Here is a 14,805-nt window from a genome sequence, read left to right as displayed (position 1 = left end):
TTGAGTAGAGCTGTGAGTTTATTCCTCTTCACCAGGGCCTGACCACACCCTGTTTTTTCTTTTTTTTTTTTTTTCACTGAGATCCTGTGGCCATGTGTCCCACGGTGGATTCTCTCGCTGCTGTGTTTGCTGTGAAAATACCAGATTCTTGTGCCTCTTTACTAGTAAAGTGACAGGAAGCATCAGTCGTCACCTGGAACACGTGTGTGCATGCCTGCTCAGTCACTCAGTCGTGTTCAAATCTTTGCCACCCCGTGGACTGTAGCCCACCAGACTCCTCTGTCCAAGGGATTTTCCAGGCAAGAATACTGGAGTGGGTTGCTCTTTCCTCCTCCAGGGGATCTTCCCCATCCAGAGATGGAGCCCAGTGGAAAACACACTGTGCTCTCAAGAGTTTCACTCAAAGCCACGATTTTATAGAGAGTCTGGGTGAACTCCGGGAGTTGGTGATGGACAGGGGGGCCTGGTGTGCTGCGATTCATGGGGTCGCAAAGAGTCGGACACGACTGAGCAACTGAACTGGACTAAACTGAACTGAACTGTAAGGCTTGCTTTGTTTTCGTGATTTTCCGGACATTTTGGCAACACCAAGTCTAGAAAAACCACTTGAAAAAGTTGGGATTACTTTTGGGGATTTGTGAGTGACAAGATGTCTTTGTAGGAATGTTTAATGTTACTCTTCCCCTCTTCCACCAGTTGTGTGCACTTTGCGTCTGAGGAGACAATAAGCAACCAACTAATTAGCCAGCGATTTCAAAACTTTTTAACATACATAATATAAAGCAATAAAGAGGGCTAATGAAATGTCTAGAACCTCTATAATTCACGGGACACGCCTTGATGAGAGATGCCCATTTTATTTTAATAAAAACAGCTGGACTTAATCTCATTCTCTCTCGTGGGCATCCACCAGAGGCTGGAAAGGAGGTCTTTGTCTTAAGGAGACCACCCCGGCGGACTGCGCTCCCGAGCGCACGGTTAGGTGGCGGCAAGGGGTACCATGCTGGGCCGAGGGCCCGGGTCTGCGGTGGGCGGGAAGGAGCCGCTGTCCTCCACCCTCTCACAACCCAGGCCCAGGTCGGGGGAGCGGGCGGGGCTCCGGGCTGGGGGCGGGGCTGGGGGCGGGGCTCAAGCTCCGGGGACCCACACCTTTCAGACTGGGAGCCGCGTCTCTGCCGCCGCGCGCCGCTCCCGCGCTACTCTCCGCGGTCCAGACCGGGAAGTTGCCGGTTGTCCCGAGCCGGGTGGGCTGGACGCGGCGGTAGACAGAGTGGGCCTTGCGCAGGGAGCCCGGACACCCGCAGAGCCAAGGCTGGGTCGTCGGAGAGGCTGCGCGTACCCGTGAGCATCCGCGCTCTGGGACTTGCCCTGTTCCCCTCGGCAGCCCCGAGTCCTCGTCCTGCGTCCGCGCCCTGCGTCCCTCCCCGAGGCGCGCAGGTGTCGCCCGCCGTCTGTCCTCTGGGAGCGGACCCTCCGCCCGGCACCCGCCTGCTCTCCGGCCGCTCCCGCGCGCCCATGCGACCGGCGAGGCCAGGCGCCCCGGTGCCGGCGCTGCTCCTGCTGGCGCTCGTCCTGGCCCTGCGAGGGACGCAGGGGAGGCCCGGGGGCAGCAGGGGCGCGCACGTCGCGGGCGAGGAGCCGAAGCCGTCCCTCCCCGCGGCCTCTCGAAGCGCAGGTGAGTAGCCCCGCGCGCCGAGCCTGGGGCGGGGGGGCTCCGACGGCCCCGAGCGGCGCTGGGTTGGGGCAGCCTGATAGTGCACCTCGGAGAATAGGCGTCGCTGCCGGTACCTGGCGCTCAGGGAAGGAGGTCATGAGATTATTAGATGTACCGCAGCCGAGACTTTAGTGACCAGAAACACATCTGGCAGAAGAACCAGCCCGAAGCTGCCCTTCCCGGTGTGGGAGGCCTTGGGGGTGCGGGCTCGCAGCCCGAGGACCTGCCTTTGCGTCCCAGAGGCAGAGGCCGGAGGACAGGTCAGCACCTCGCAGTGCCTCGTGCCGGTCTCTCCGAGTTTGGGAATAAAGTCAGATCACCGGCGTCTGGAGCCCCGACGCTCTTCTGAGCCCCTTGGAGCTGGCGAGGGGGCTGGTTGGGGATGCTTAGCTGAGTCCCCCTCCCCGCTCCCACGCTGCCCACGGCTCCCGAATCAGCTCTGGGCGCTCAGGATCCTGACCACTTAGTTGCCCAACGAGTGATGGAGTAGAAGGGGTGGATGGGGAAGGAGAAGTAGCAGCCAACGTCGGGGGACACCGAGGTGGAGAGGATGGCGGGTGAAAGAGCAGGAGACGTGAGAAGCCTGAGACTAGGAGGACTGACCGGGCGCTGGGGTGCAGGGCGCGCGCAGGGCAGGAAGGCGGGGGTGTGTGGGAGTGAGGGGGTAGGTGGGGGGTTGGGGAGGAAGAGGAAGCCCCTCAGAGGTGTCTCTGGAGCCTGTGCGCACGTGGAGATGCCCGCCTAGGCTGGGAGCAGAGGCGCCCCTGGGGGTTGTACCCCCTGAGAGGTCGGAGCACAGGGCGGCAGTCTTGCTGTCATTTAGCCGCTCAGCACACACCGGACGTACTTTGATGGGTGTGGGAACACAACGAACCAACATGATTGGTTCTCGTGCTGAAGGAACTCGTGTTAGACTTGTCCACCCCGAATGTCTCAGCAGTCTGGTCCTGCCTTTGTCTTGTCCTGCCCATCAGTCACCCTGGTTCAAGACAGGCTGTCTGCCTAGCGCCAGGAGTGCCCCCTGCTGGGGCCTCAGAATAGACGGTGGGCTTTCATTACTGGCATCCTGGCTTCTCCACTGTTCCACCATCACACCAGCAGAATGGAGCAAAGCATCATGCCCAGAATTCTGCAGGAGAAGGGGAGCACTGGGGTATCCTCTACTGAAATAAAGACAGGGTTGGCTGACTGAGAAAGTGGGCAGATGTGGGACTAGAGGGAGTTTGGAGGAACTTGGGAGAAGGAATTGGTGTGCAATGTGTAACAGGTGGCGCTAGTGGTAAAGAGCCCACCTGCCAAGGCAGGAGACATAAGAGACAAAGGTTCGATCCCTGGGTCAGGAAGATCCCCTGGAGGAGGGCATGGCAACCCACTCCAGTGTTCTTGCCTGGAGAATCCCATGGAGAGAGGAGCCTGGTGGGCTACAGGCCATAGGGTCGTATAAGAGTCGGACACGACTGAAGCGACTTAGTATGCATGCATACATGCACACACACGGGAAACAGAAGTATGAGGGGCTTTTTGAGAGTTTTGATAGAAAGGCTTTGCCTTTTCAAGAGGTGACAGTACATTCTTCTGCAGACTGATGGAACCAGATTTGTGTTACTACTTTTTTTTTTAGTATAAAACCTTGCTGGCATGAGGCTTACAGCAGGGATGTAAAGGCCATTTATGAACAATTACAAATGAATATTCTTTGTAGCACCAGACTATTTCCTCCTGTCACAGATAAGCAGCGGTTTCTCTGGGTTTTCCAGGGAAGTCCTAACTTCTCTTGATGGCAGGACATTAAGTCCCCTGTGACCTGCCCTCTCTTCCTTTCTGGGGTTCTCACAGGATTCAGGTTGCATGGGTTGGTCCTGCTCCTCACAGATTGGCAGCTGCTGCCTCTGCCTTGCCACCAGCCCCAGGAACACACTTCTCTTGCCTCTGACTGTCAGAATTCACCTCCTCTCACAGGCCCTTTTCCTCTGTGATGTCTTTGCATCTATTTCTTTGTTAAGACAAAACAAATCTGAATCCTAAATTCTTTGCAGTATCATCAGTGAAATATTACAGATGCTGTACATTCCAAAAACGTATTCTATCAAGTTCAGTTCAGTTAAGTCGCTCAGTCATGTCTGACTCTTTTTGATCCCATGGATTGCAGCATGCCAGGCTTCCCTGTCCATCACCAACTCCCAGAGCTTACTCAAACTCATGTCCATCGAGTCGGTGATGCCATCCAACCATCTCATCCTCTGTCATCCCCTTCTCCTCCTGCCTTCAATCTTTCCCAGGATCAGGGTCTTTTCCAATGAGTCAGTTCTTTGCATCAGGTGGCCAGAATCCTGGAGCTTCAGCTTCAGCATCAGTCCTTCCAATGAACACCCAGGACTGATTTCCTTTAGGATGGACTGGTTTGATCTCCTTGCAGTCCAAGGGACTCTTAAGAGTCTTCTCCAACACCACAGTTAAAAAGCATCAATTCTTTGGCACTCAGCTTTCTTTATGCTCTAACTCGCATATCCATACATGACTACTGGAAAAACCATAGCTTAGACTATATGGACCTTTATCAGCAAAGTAACGTCTCTGCTTTTTAATATGCTGTCTAGGTTTATCATAGCTTTTCTTCCAAAGAGCAAGCATCTTTTAATTTCATGGCTGCAGCCACCATCTGCAGTGATTTTGGAGCCCACAGAAATAAAGTCTGTCACTGTTTCCATTGTTTCCCCATCTGTTTGCCATGAAGTGATGGGACCCGATGCCATGATCTTCGTTTTTTGAATGCTGAGTTTTAAGCCAGCTTATTCATTCTCCCCTTTCACTTTCATCAAGAGGCTCTTTAGTTCCTCTTCACTTTCTGCCATAAGGGTGGTGTCATCTGCATATCTGAGGTTATTGATATTTCTCCTGGCAATCTTGATTCTGACTTGGGCTTCGCCCATTCCGGCTTTTTGCATGATGTACTCAGCATATAAGGTAAACAAGCAAGGTGACAATATACAGCCTTGACATACTCCTTTTCCAATTTGGAACCAGTGTGTTGTTCCATGTCCAGTTCTAACTGCTGCTTCTTGACCTGCATGCAGGTTTCTCAGGAAGCAGGTAAGGTGGTCTGGTATTCCCATCTCTTGAAGAATTTTCTACAGTTTGTTGTGATCCACACAGTCAAAGGCTGTAGTCAATGAAGCAGAATTAGATGTTTTTCTGAAATTCTCTTGCTTTTTCTATGATCCAGTGGATGTTGGCAATTTGATATCTGGTTCCTCTGCCTTTTCTAAATCCAGCTTGAACATCTGGAAGTTCTCGGTTCACATACTGTTGAAGCATAGCTTAGAGAATCTTGAGCATTACTTTGCTAGGGTGTGAGATGAGTGCAATTGTGCATGAGTTTGAATATCTTTGGCATTGCCTTTCTTTGGGATTGGAATGAAAACTGACCTTTTCCAGTCCTGTGTCCACTGCTGAATTTTTCAAATTTGCTGGCATATTGAGCCTTTTCACAGCATCATCTTTTAGGATTTGAAATAGCTCAGCTGGGATTCCATCCATTAAGTATTGTGGTACAATTTTAAATAATTTGAACACTAGGTATATTAAAAACCACTGTATAAAAGACACTAGGATGAGATGGTTGGATGGCATCAACCACTCAATGGATATGAGTGTGAGCAAACTTCTGGAGATAGTGAAGGACAGGGAAGCCTGGTGGGCTGCAGTCCATGGGATCACAAAGATTAGGACACTACTGAGCAACTGAAGAAACAAAGTATTAAAAATCAGGGCACCCACACATATGACACACATGTGTCCTTGGACTGTCAGCTGTGAGGGCCTGGGAGCAGCCACGTCCCAGTAGCAGCAAGTACATCACCCGGTGTCCAGACTTTGGTTCTGATACCATGCTCTGTAAGAGGAACTGGGGCTCCTCGGAGAAATGACTGATGCTAACACAGGACAGGAGATGACTCGGGATGAGCTTGGAGCATCTGTTTGTACCTGAATGTAAGGAAGTGATAAAAATTCAAAACACCATCAACAACCCCTCCCTCCAATGATGGCAGATTTTTACTGGAAAGAATTCTGTCTCTTGTCTTCTACTAAGCACAAACGACAAATGCATTAGTTAGTAATATTATATCGTATTGATTATGAAGGAACTCAGTGCTGAGGATTCAAGACGTTTTATGTCTTTTTTGGGAGATCTAGAGTACAGCTCTCAAACATGCAAATGACTCTCCTAAGAGTTCTTGTTAAAGTGACTCTTAGATCTGGGCCTGAAATCCTGTATTTCTTACCAACTCCCAGAGATCCATGGAACTGAGCTACTACTACATATGAATTGTTTTAAATACTTATATTTTCCCTCAGTGATTCTTTCAGCCCTGATGTAATAAATCTAGTTCTTATTTTTGAAAGTATAATTGTTTTAATATTGAATTGGCCAAAAAGTTCATTCGGGGTTTTCCATTGGCTAGTATGGGAAACCCCAAATGAACTTTTTGGCCAACCCAATATATTGGGAAAGAGAAGAAACTTGGGGTTTCCCAGGTGGCACTAGTGGTAAAGAAACTGTTCACCGATGCTGGAGACATAAGAGACGGGGGTTCTATCCCTGGTCCAGGAAGATCCCCTGGAGGAGGGCATGGCAACCCACTCCAGTATTCTTGCCTGGAGAATCCCATGGACAGAGGAGCCTGGTGGGTACAGTCCATAGCGTCTCAAAGAATAGGACAGGACTGAAGTGACTTAGCAGAATAAGCATGTCATCTCTTTAAAGGAAATGGTAACTCAAGGAACTATATAACAAATATTTCAGTTCAAGTTCATAAAAATGGTGGATTGAAGCACACAGTAACACCCTTCAGTACCTCAGAAAGTACCAAGGATCCACCAACATGGCTTTGTATGGAATTGATCATGGCAGAGCAAATTATCTTTTTGGTAAGATATTAAGTTATATGCAGGTAAAAGCAATCACTAAAACACATTTTTTGTTATTTTCTAGTTGTTCTGTGTTATGATTTTTTATTATTTCACATGATCTCTGCTCATTTTTAAATAAGAAGCAGGAACAAGAGATAAACTTGCCAACATTATATACATAATATGCAAATCTGTTCCTTTAAAAATATATTATTGTAAACTTAAAATTGATGAGGGTGGCAGATGGTAACTGTTTTGGTTAAATAAAAACTAGAAATTTTCATAAATTGGATGAATGAGATGAGAGGTTATTCAAGTTGCTCCAGGATAATTTTCATGCATTACCTAGGGATCTTTTTATTGTTAATCCATCTGTACATGGAATCTCTTATACCATTGTCATTAGCTACCAGAGGAATGAAGGATACATTCTATCTTTGCACTGTCCAGCATGGTAGCCACTGGGTACTTATGACCGCTGAACACTTGCAGGGTGGTTGGTCCAAACTGACATGTGCTGTGAGTGGTAAATACACCTCAGATTTTGAAAATTTAGTATAAAAAACATAGACCACCTTCTTTCGTGCATGCATGCTGAGTCACTTCAGTCATGTATGACTCTTTTTGACCCCATGGACTGTAGCCCTCCAGGTTCCTCTGTCCATGCGATTCTCCAGTCAAGAATACTGGGGTGGGATGCCATTCCCTTCTCCAGAGGATCCTCCTGACCCAGGGATTGAACCGGCATCTCTTACATCTCCTGCATTGGCATGGGTTCTTTACCACTAGTGCCCCCTGGGAAACATTGATTACACATTGAAAGGATTATATTATGGACTTACTAGGTTAAACGATGGAGAAGGCAATGGCACCCCACTCCAGTACTCTTGCCTGGAAAATCCCATGGACGATGGAGCCTGGTAGGCTGAAGTCCATGGGGTCGCTAAGAGTCAGACATGACAGAGTGAGACTTCCTTTCACTTTTCACTTTCATGCATTGGAGAACGAAATGGCAACCCACTCCAGTGTTCTTGCCTGGAGAATCCCAGGGACGGGGGAGCCTGGTGGGCTTCCATCTAGGAGGTCGCACAGAGTCAGACACGACTGAAGTGATTTAGCAGCAACAGCAGCAGCAGCAGGTTAAACGATGTATTAAAATTTCACCTAATTTTTTTTTACTTTAAAAAATATAATCAATATTTTGCATTGTTAAATATTACATAATATTTAAAATTTTAAATCACTATTTTCAAATATTTAAAATTACTAAATTATTCTTTTGAATTAGTGGTTCTAATGTTATTTTTAATGAAGAAGACACATTCGAGAAATTTTAAAGTTTTTCTTTTTTTATTTTCAGAAATATTCCCAAGAGATTTGAACTTAAAAGACAAATTCATCAAGCATTTCACAGGTAAGCATGAACTTTATCAGTGGTTCAATTAAATAAAAAGACTGTATGCTGATTACTTCATGAAGCAGTGAGGATTTGAAGATAAATGTCTGTGAGAGGCTCACAGTTGGTTCAGGAAGGTGGACAAATCCCATTACCTAGTATTAATGTGATATAAACCAGATCTGGGTGAGTGATAGAAGTGTAAGCAGAGTTTAGGGAGACACAGGAAGTGGATGGTTTTGCCAAAGACTACGAGGAACAGCTATCGGGGACACAACGTGTAAGGTGGGCTTTAAGGATGAGTAGAATTTTCCCTTACCAGAGAGGCATTCTGGTCAGAAGGAATCCTTTGAATACGTGGTGTGATCTGGGACAGGCCCCGGGCCATTTAGGCAAGAGTGTGTGTGGCCAGGGGCAGAGTATGGCTGGATCGGTGGGTGGAGTCATGTGACGAGCTCTCCGTGATACACTGGGGGTGTAGCCATGTTGCCCGGCCAGCAGCACAGTGGAGGTGTTTCGCTCAGGGCAGAGCAGACTTCCTGATGGCCCATTGTCACCTGGTCAGTACATGTGGCTTCCCTCCCACGGCACTCCTGGGCTCTTCATGCAACTTGGTGAATCATTACAGTTATCCTGTGCCCCACATTCTAGCAAGTCACCTAATCATTGTGAACTGTGCACCCCACCTTCACTCCATTCCTAGTCTTCTCCTAGTGGTGAAGAACCTGCCTGCCAGTGCAGGAGATACGAGTTCCATCCCTGGGTCAGGAAGATCCACTAGAGAAGGAAATGGCAACCCACTCCAGTGTTCTTGCCTGGAGAATCCTATGGACAGAGGAGCCTGGTGGGCTACAATCCATGGGGTCACAAAGAGTTGGACACAACTGAGCAACTTTCTCTGTCGACACTCTGGGCTCTCCTTCTACCACTTCCATAAAAGCAGACTTCAGACATAGGGATGAATTTTGGTGTGGACTATCTTGGTTTGTGGGGAAAGATAAGGGAAGTCTCAATACCCTGTCCACTTTACAGTAGTCCTTGTCGCTTATAAGACACAAATCAATCTAAGTAGAAAGTGGAATAAATGTCCCTGCATAGAAACTTCATTCCTGTTAAATACAAAACTGAAGAGCATAAAGTAGAAACCAGAGATATTTGTTTTTTCATTCTTCACGTCCTCTTAATTTGCTCTCTGCAGATTTTTTCCCTCTCCTATCTAGAGCTTTTGTCTCTTAATTATTCTGAAGAGTTTTTCTGAAATTGAAGGTTCTCTTATGTGAGTTGTTGAGACTGTGAAGTGAATTTTGATTGTTTTTTACAGACACACCTCATTGCCTCCTCCAGAGTCTGGGTCGGGGGAAGATGTGCTCTTAGGCAAGGTCTTTTAAGGGCATGGGAAGATGTAAACCAGGGATATCATCACTATGCAGAAAGTGCTAGGGAGTTGTTTGGAAAACACACCAACGTGTACCATAACCGTTCTTTTCCTGTCCGATAGGGCCAGTCACGTTTTCAGCTGAGTGCAGCAAACACTTCCACAGGCTGTATCACAACACCAGGGACTGCTCGACGCCAGCTTGTAAGTAGCTCGGGTCGTTTTCGTTCTTTTAAAAAATTCTTTGGGACTTCCTTAGTCCAAGTGGCTAAGACCCCGTGCTCCCAGTGCAAGGGGTCTGGGGTTCAATCCCTTGTCGGGAAACTAGATCCTGCCCCAACTAAGACCTGGCACAGCCCCCCAAAAAACTTTATCCAACTGTAGATGCATGTAATCTTAAACTTCAACTGTCTGTGAGTGGGAAATAATAGACTAAATATTGTAAGACGTGCTGTTTATAATATTGATGGTACTCACACTTAATGTGTGAGTGTGTATGTGCTGTTGACACTGTAAAGGAATGAAACCACATTCTAATTGGGACTATTTCAGACAAATCTGAAAAGAGCAAGATTTCCTTAAGGACCACGGTATTTGTCAGGATTTAAACATTTTATCATTTAAAAAATTCCTTGGCACAAATAAGGCAGTCTCATATAAATGAAAAAAAAAATGACCATAAAGTATAAGTAAAAATTTCCTCATAAGTTTTTAAAAAAATAGTTTCATATCACATCATTTATATAACAAGTAATAGATTTTTTCCTGAATAATGGTAGCATGTATTTTAAAGGTTGTCTAATGAATTTTTTTTTGATACTTAAGTTACTGAACTGAGTAGCAATTCTAAACATAATATTTAAATGCTCTCCTTTATCTAAATCGTGATTAAGTATGGTAACTCGTTGCCTGTTTTTAAATTCCTTTCTCAGTCTAAACTTACTTTTCAAAGACAATGAACTTTAAACATTTTGTAGTTTTTTCTTAAACTAAATTGTTCATCTTGAGGGATATTTAATTTTACCCAGGATGTTGAGTCAGAGTTGTTGTAAGTTTTTCAAAAATGCTTGTGTTTGATGACTAGGGAGGATGAGTCCTGTTGACATCTAGGCAGAATGATTAAGTGGTAGCTCAGCCTGGTGGAGAAACTTTGGGCTTTGGAATGAAGCTGAATCCTAGCTATGAGATTCTTAACATTTTCAGGCTGTTTTCTCATCTCTACAGTGAAGACAGCAATAGCATCCAGCTGCTTACATCAGTAGGAGAATTAGTGAGAAAATCCAGTTAAGTCCTTGCTCTATTAGATGCTTATGAAATTATAGTTATCATTACTAAGCACTGGTGACAATAATTTAACACAGCTTTTCCCACGTTTGTAGTAACTGTACACATAATTGTCTCTTAAATGTTTTTCCTAGATTACAAAAGATGTGCTAGATTGTTAAAAAGACTAGCAGTGAGTCCTCTGTGCTCGCAGACGGAGAAGACCTACGTGTGAGTATGTATTTATCAATTTTCCCTTTTCTGTTTAACAGCTTGATTTCTTAAGAAATTTTGAACAATTAAAAAACCCCAGGAAGCTGATTTTAGCACCACCTAGTGAACTTAATCTGTGGATTTTCCACTTTCTAAATGGTGTATTAAATTAATAAAAAAAGTATGTCCTCAACAATGATTGAATTAATAGAAACAGAGTTTTTGGCAACCTTACTGTTCCTGAGTGATTTTTAAAAATATTTCAAATTTGATGTTATTTCATATCACATGCAAATATACATGAGATGAACAAAACTATTTAATGGTCTGCCTTTTAAAAAAACTGGTCAAAATAGATACAGTCATAATTTAAAAGTAGACACAGTATAATAAAAGTAGGACCCTAGAATTTTGATTTATACAATACAGGTTAAGATAAGAGACACAGTATTAGAAGAATAGAAGGAAAAGCAAATAATCAAACACATGATGAACATGTAGGCATTGTTTGCTCTGGTATATATTTTGCCAGAGTGAAATGGTAAGTCAGAATTTTCATTCTGGCTAAATTACCCTTGGAGCTCTAGAGCAATAAAGTATTGGTATGACCTAAATAAATCAAATGTAAATTCTAACATTTGTTTACAATTATAGAAGCCCCACCAGGGCTTCCCTTGTGGCTTAGCTGGTAAATAATCTGCCTGCAATGAGGGAGACCTGGGTTTGAGCCCTGGGTTGGGAAGATTCCTTAGAGAAGGAAATGGCTACGCACTGCAGTATTCTGGCCTGGAGCATTCCATGGACTATGTAGTCCATGGGGTCGCAAAGAGTCAGACACAACTAAGCGACTTTCACTTTCATAGAATCTATGGGAAAGACTGAAAGGTATTCATTTCCGGGCAAAGATCTTTCTAATCTTTGTTGTTCTTTCCAGTGTAATACAAAGTCAACATTTTGGGGGTGTGTCGGGGGGTGGTGTCAGTGTATCAGGACCATGGACAAGTCCTTTTAAAGCCACTGACTCCTCAGCTTTTGCGTCTTGGAGAACCTGTAATCTAGAAGTATCTGTGAATATCTTCGGAGAAGGCAATGGCACCCCACTCCAGTACTCTTGCCTGGAAAATACCATGGACGGAGGAGCCTGGTAGGCTGCAGTCCATGGGGTCGCTAAGAGTCAGACACGACTGAGCAACTTCACTTTCACTTTTCACTTTCCTGCATTGGAGAAGGAAATGGCAACCCACTCCAGTGTTCTTGCCTGGAGAATCCCAGGGACGGGGGAGCCTGGTGGGCTCGCACAGAGTTGGACACAACTGAAGCGACTTAGCAGCAGCAGCAGTGAATATCTTAATCTGGCCAGTATAACTTGTTCAGTCACTCAGTCATGTCTGACTCTGTGACCCCATGGACTGCAGCACGCCAGGCCTCCCTGTCCATCACCAACTCCTGAAACTCATGTCCATTGAGTTGGTGATGCCATCCAACCATCTCATCCTCTGTTGTCCCCTTTTCCTACCTTCAATCTTTCCCAGCACCAAGGGCTTTTCAAATGAGTCAGCTCTTCACATCAGGTGGCCAAAGTATTAGAGTTTCAGCTTCAACATCAGTCCTTCAAATGAACAATCAGGACTAATCTCCTTTAGGATGGACTGGTTTGATCTCCTTGCAGTCCAAGGAACTCTCAAGGGTCTTCTCCAACACCACAGTTCAAAAGCATCAATTCTTTGCCACTCAGCTTTTTTCATAGTCCAACTCTCACAGCCATACATGACTATTGGAAAAACCATAGTCTTGACTAGACAGACCTTTGTTGGCAAAGTAATGTCTCTTCTTTTTAATATGCTGTCTAGGTTGATCATAACTTATTCTATCTCAAATAACTATATGGGAATTTACTTCTCCATCTGATAGTTTTGTGGTGACCTTTACTGAGACAATTCTGACCTACTGTTGTTGCTTTTCTTATTTTAAAAGCAGTGATAAATTAATAATAATAATTGGCACTCAATTCTGCATATTGAAAATTGCTGAACTAAAAAGCTGCCCTTTTTTAGGTTAAGAAATCGAGCTTATGAATAATTCTTATGAGTAAGTTTATATAAAGTCCAAAAGGCAACATAATAACTGGAAAAGTTCTCAAAGAAACAAGTATTATAATTTAAAATATTAAATGCAAACTTACATTCTCCTTGGACAAGGTTCATAGAGGACAGAGCTGATAAACAGGCCCTTTTGAAATTGCAGAGTTTGGAGATTTAGTGAGGTCTTCTGCAGGAGTCATCTCTGATGGTTTGTCTCCAAGGAGTTAACAAAGTGTTAGAGTATTACAGATGAATACATTTTAGGAATATTTTTGCGTCATTTAGGTGATGCCAAGTTCATTTTTTGGCTGATGCAGGTGTCTCATTAAAACTTCAGTGTTGGAAGTCATCATTTAAACTTTCTAGGGAATTCCCTGGTGGTTCAGTGGTTAGGACTCAGTGCTTTCAGTGCCGAGGGCTCTGGTTCAATCCCTGGTTGGGAAACCAAGATCCTACAAGCCGTGCAATATGGACAAGAAACAAATTTGAAAAATAAATAAAAAAACGAACTTTCTAAAAGTACGGATAAACCCTTCGCCTGCTCCACACACACTTTAATGTACACCCTCAGGGTTACACTATAAATTAAGAGTCCACAGATTCTTTAAGCAAAAAAAAAATAGCTATATTAAAACTGTGCATATGTGTAAGTAGGATAAAAACCTGGTCATAAATAACATTTTTTCTTCTTCCCTCTCACAGGCATTTCTTAAGAATGTAAATCTAATTTGAAAGAAAAAAAGTATCTGGGATCATACTAAACATAAAAAGAGATGAAACTTCTAATTTTATGGTGTATTAAGATGAGTGAAATAAGAAACTTCTCAGAAATAGCTGGTGATCTGTGTCCAAGCGTGAGACAAGATCTTCCCTGGTTTATCTTCGTGTATACAGAAATTTGAAAATGTTGAATGCAAAGTTCAATTCATATATTGCAAATAGAATATTAAAATTTATGCTATTATACTTTATTTTTACTATATATGTGTTATTTTATTATATGGCTAACATTCTATATATGTATGAATTATATATTTAATTATGTAAATTATGTCTGATCATGCCAAAGAGAAATGATATTTTGGGTATGAGTTTTCATAACATGCTTGTTGAATAATCATGTATGAAGTCCCCTTTTATAATTATAATTTAATAATATTTAATACATCTATTCAGAATTTGTTTTTATTTGCATTAATTTGAGCTGTAAATTTTATTAAAACTGAAATATGAAAAAAATCTGTGTTGTTTTTCTTTGAATTAAAGGCATTTGTAGGAGAGGTCATATTATTGAAATATGATACTCTCTCTATATATATTGTTCATATTCATTTTCTGAACTGATAACTAGGATCCTGAGACCTTTTTTGAATTTGGAGCATATAGTGAAGTGAAAGTCACTCAGTTGTATCTGACTCTTTGTGACCCCATGGACTATACAGTCCATGGAATTCTCCAGGCCAGAATACTGAGTGGGTAGCCTTCCCCTTCTCCAGGGGATCTTCCCAACCCAGAGATCGAATCCAGGTCTCCCGCATTGCAGGCAGATTCTTTACCAGCTGAGCCACCAGGGAAGCCCATGGTATTGCCACCTTAAATAAAAAGTCCGCATGAACCTCATGGGGGAGAAGAACGTGTCTGTGCTTGGGGCTTTGTTTGGAAAACAACATACCCTGACACAATTCATCTATTTCACTTAAAAACAATAATGGAAAAATGAGAAACCTAAATAAGACGATAGGAAACCCCATCCTTTCAGAGAAGGCAAAACATGATTTGCTTAACAATGCATCGCAGTATGGTCACAGCTTTTTTAAGGCTTCTACCCTGTTTGTGCTGGTGTCATGGAGAC

At 44.1% G+C, this 14,805-nt stretch overlaps 1 protein-coding gene across 1 annotated transcript; it reads left to right on the top strand.

Moving 5' to 3' along the window:
- The first annotated feature begins 1,173 nt into the window (after positions 1-1,173).
- On the top strand, positions 1,174-14,151 carry ALKAL1 (ALK and LTK ligand 1). Its single transcript, XM_070802161.1, has 5 exons — positions 1,174-1,675; positions 7,986-8,039; positions 9,520-9,600; positions 10,815-10,890; positions 13,656-14,151. The coding sequence occupies exons 1-5, from the start codon at positions 1,516-1,518 to the stop codon at positions 13,672-13,674; spliced, it is 390 nt and encodes a 129-aa protein (XP_070658262.1). The 5' UTR covers positions 1,174-1,515; the 3' UTR covers positions 13,675-14,151.
- Positions 14,152-14,805: the final 654 nt, after the last annotated feature.

Source organism: Bos indicus, chromosome 14 (genome assembly GCF_029378745.1).
Source record: "Bos indicus isolate NIAB-ARS_2022 breed Sahiwal x Tharparkar chromosome 14, NIAB-ARS_B.indTharparkar_mat_pri_1.0, whole genome shotgun sequence".
In the NCBI taxonomy this organism is placed as follows: Eukaryota; Metazoa; Chordata; class Mammalia; order Artiodactyla; family Bovidae; genus Bos; species Bos indicus.
Note: the sequence above shows the minus strand (reverse complement) of the source record. Positions and strands in the feature narration are given on the sequence as shown.

What these genes read in the sequence shown, in the direction of transcription:
- ALKAL1 (XM_070802161.1), top strand. Translation starts at nt 1,516, where the DNA reads ATGCGACCGGCGAGGCCAGGCGCCCCGGTGCCGGCGCTGCTCCTGCTG. An exon ending in ATTCATCAAGCATTTCACAG is followed by an intron (nt 8,040 to 9,519) that starts GTAAGCATGAAC and finishes CCTGTCCGATAG; the next exon opens with GGCCAGTCACGTTTTCAGCT. An exon ending in GGACTGCTCGACGCCAGCTT is followed by an intron (nt 9,601 to 10,814) that starts GTAAGTAGCTCG and finishes TGTTTTTCCTAG; the next exon opens with ATTACAAAAGATGTGCTAGA.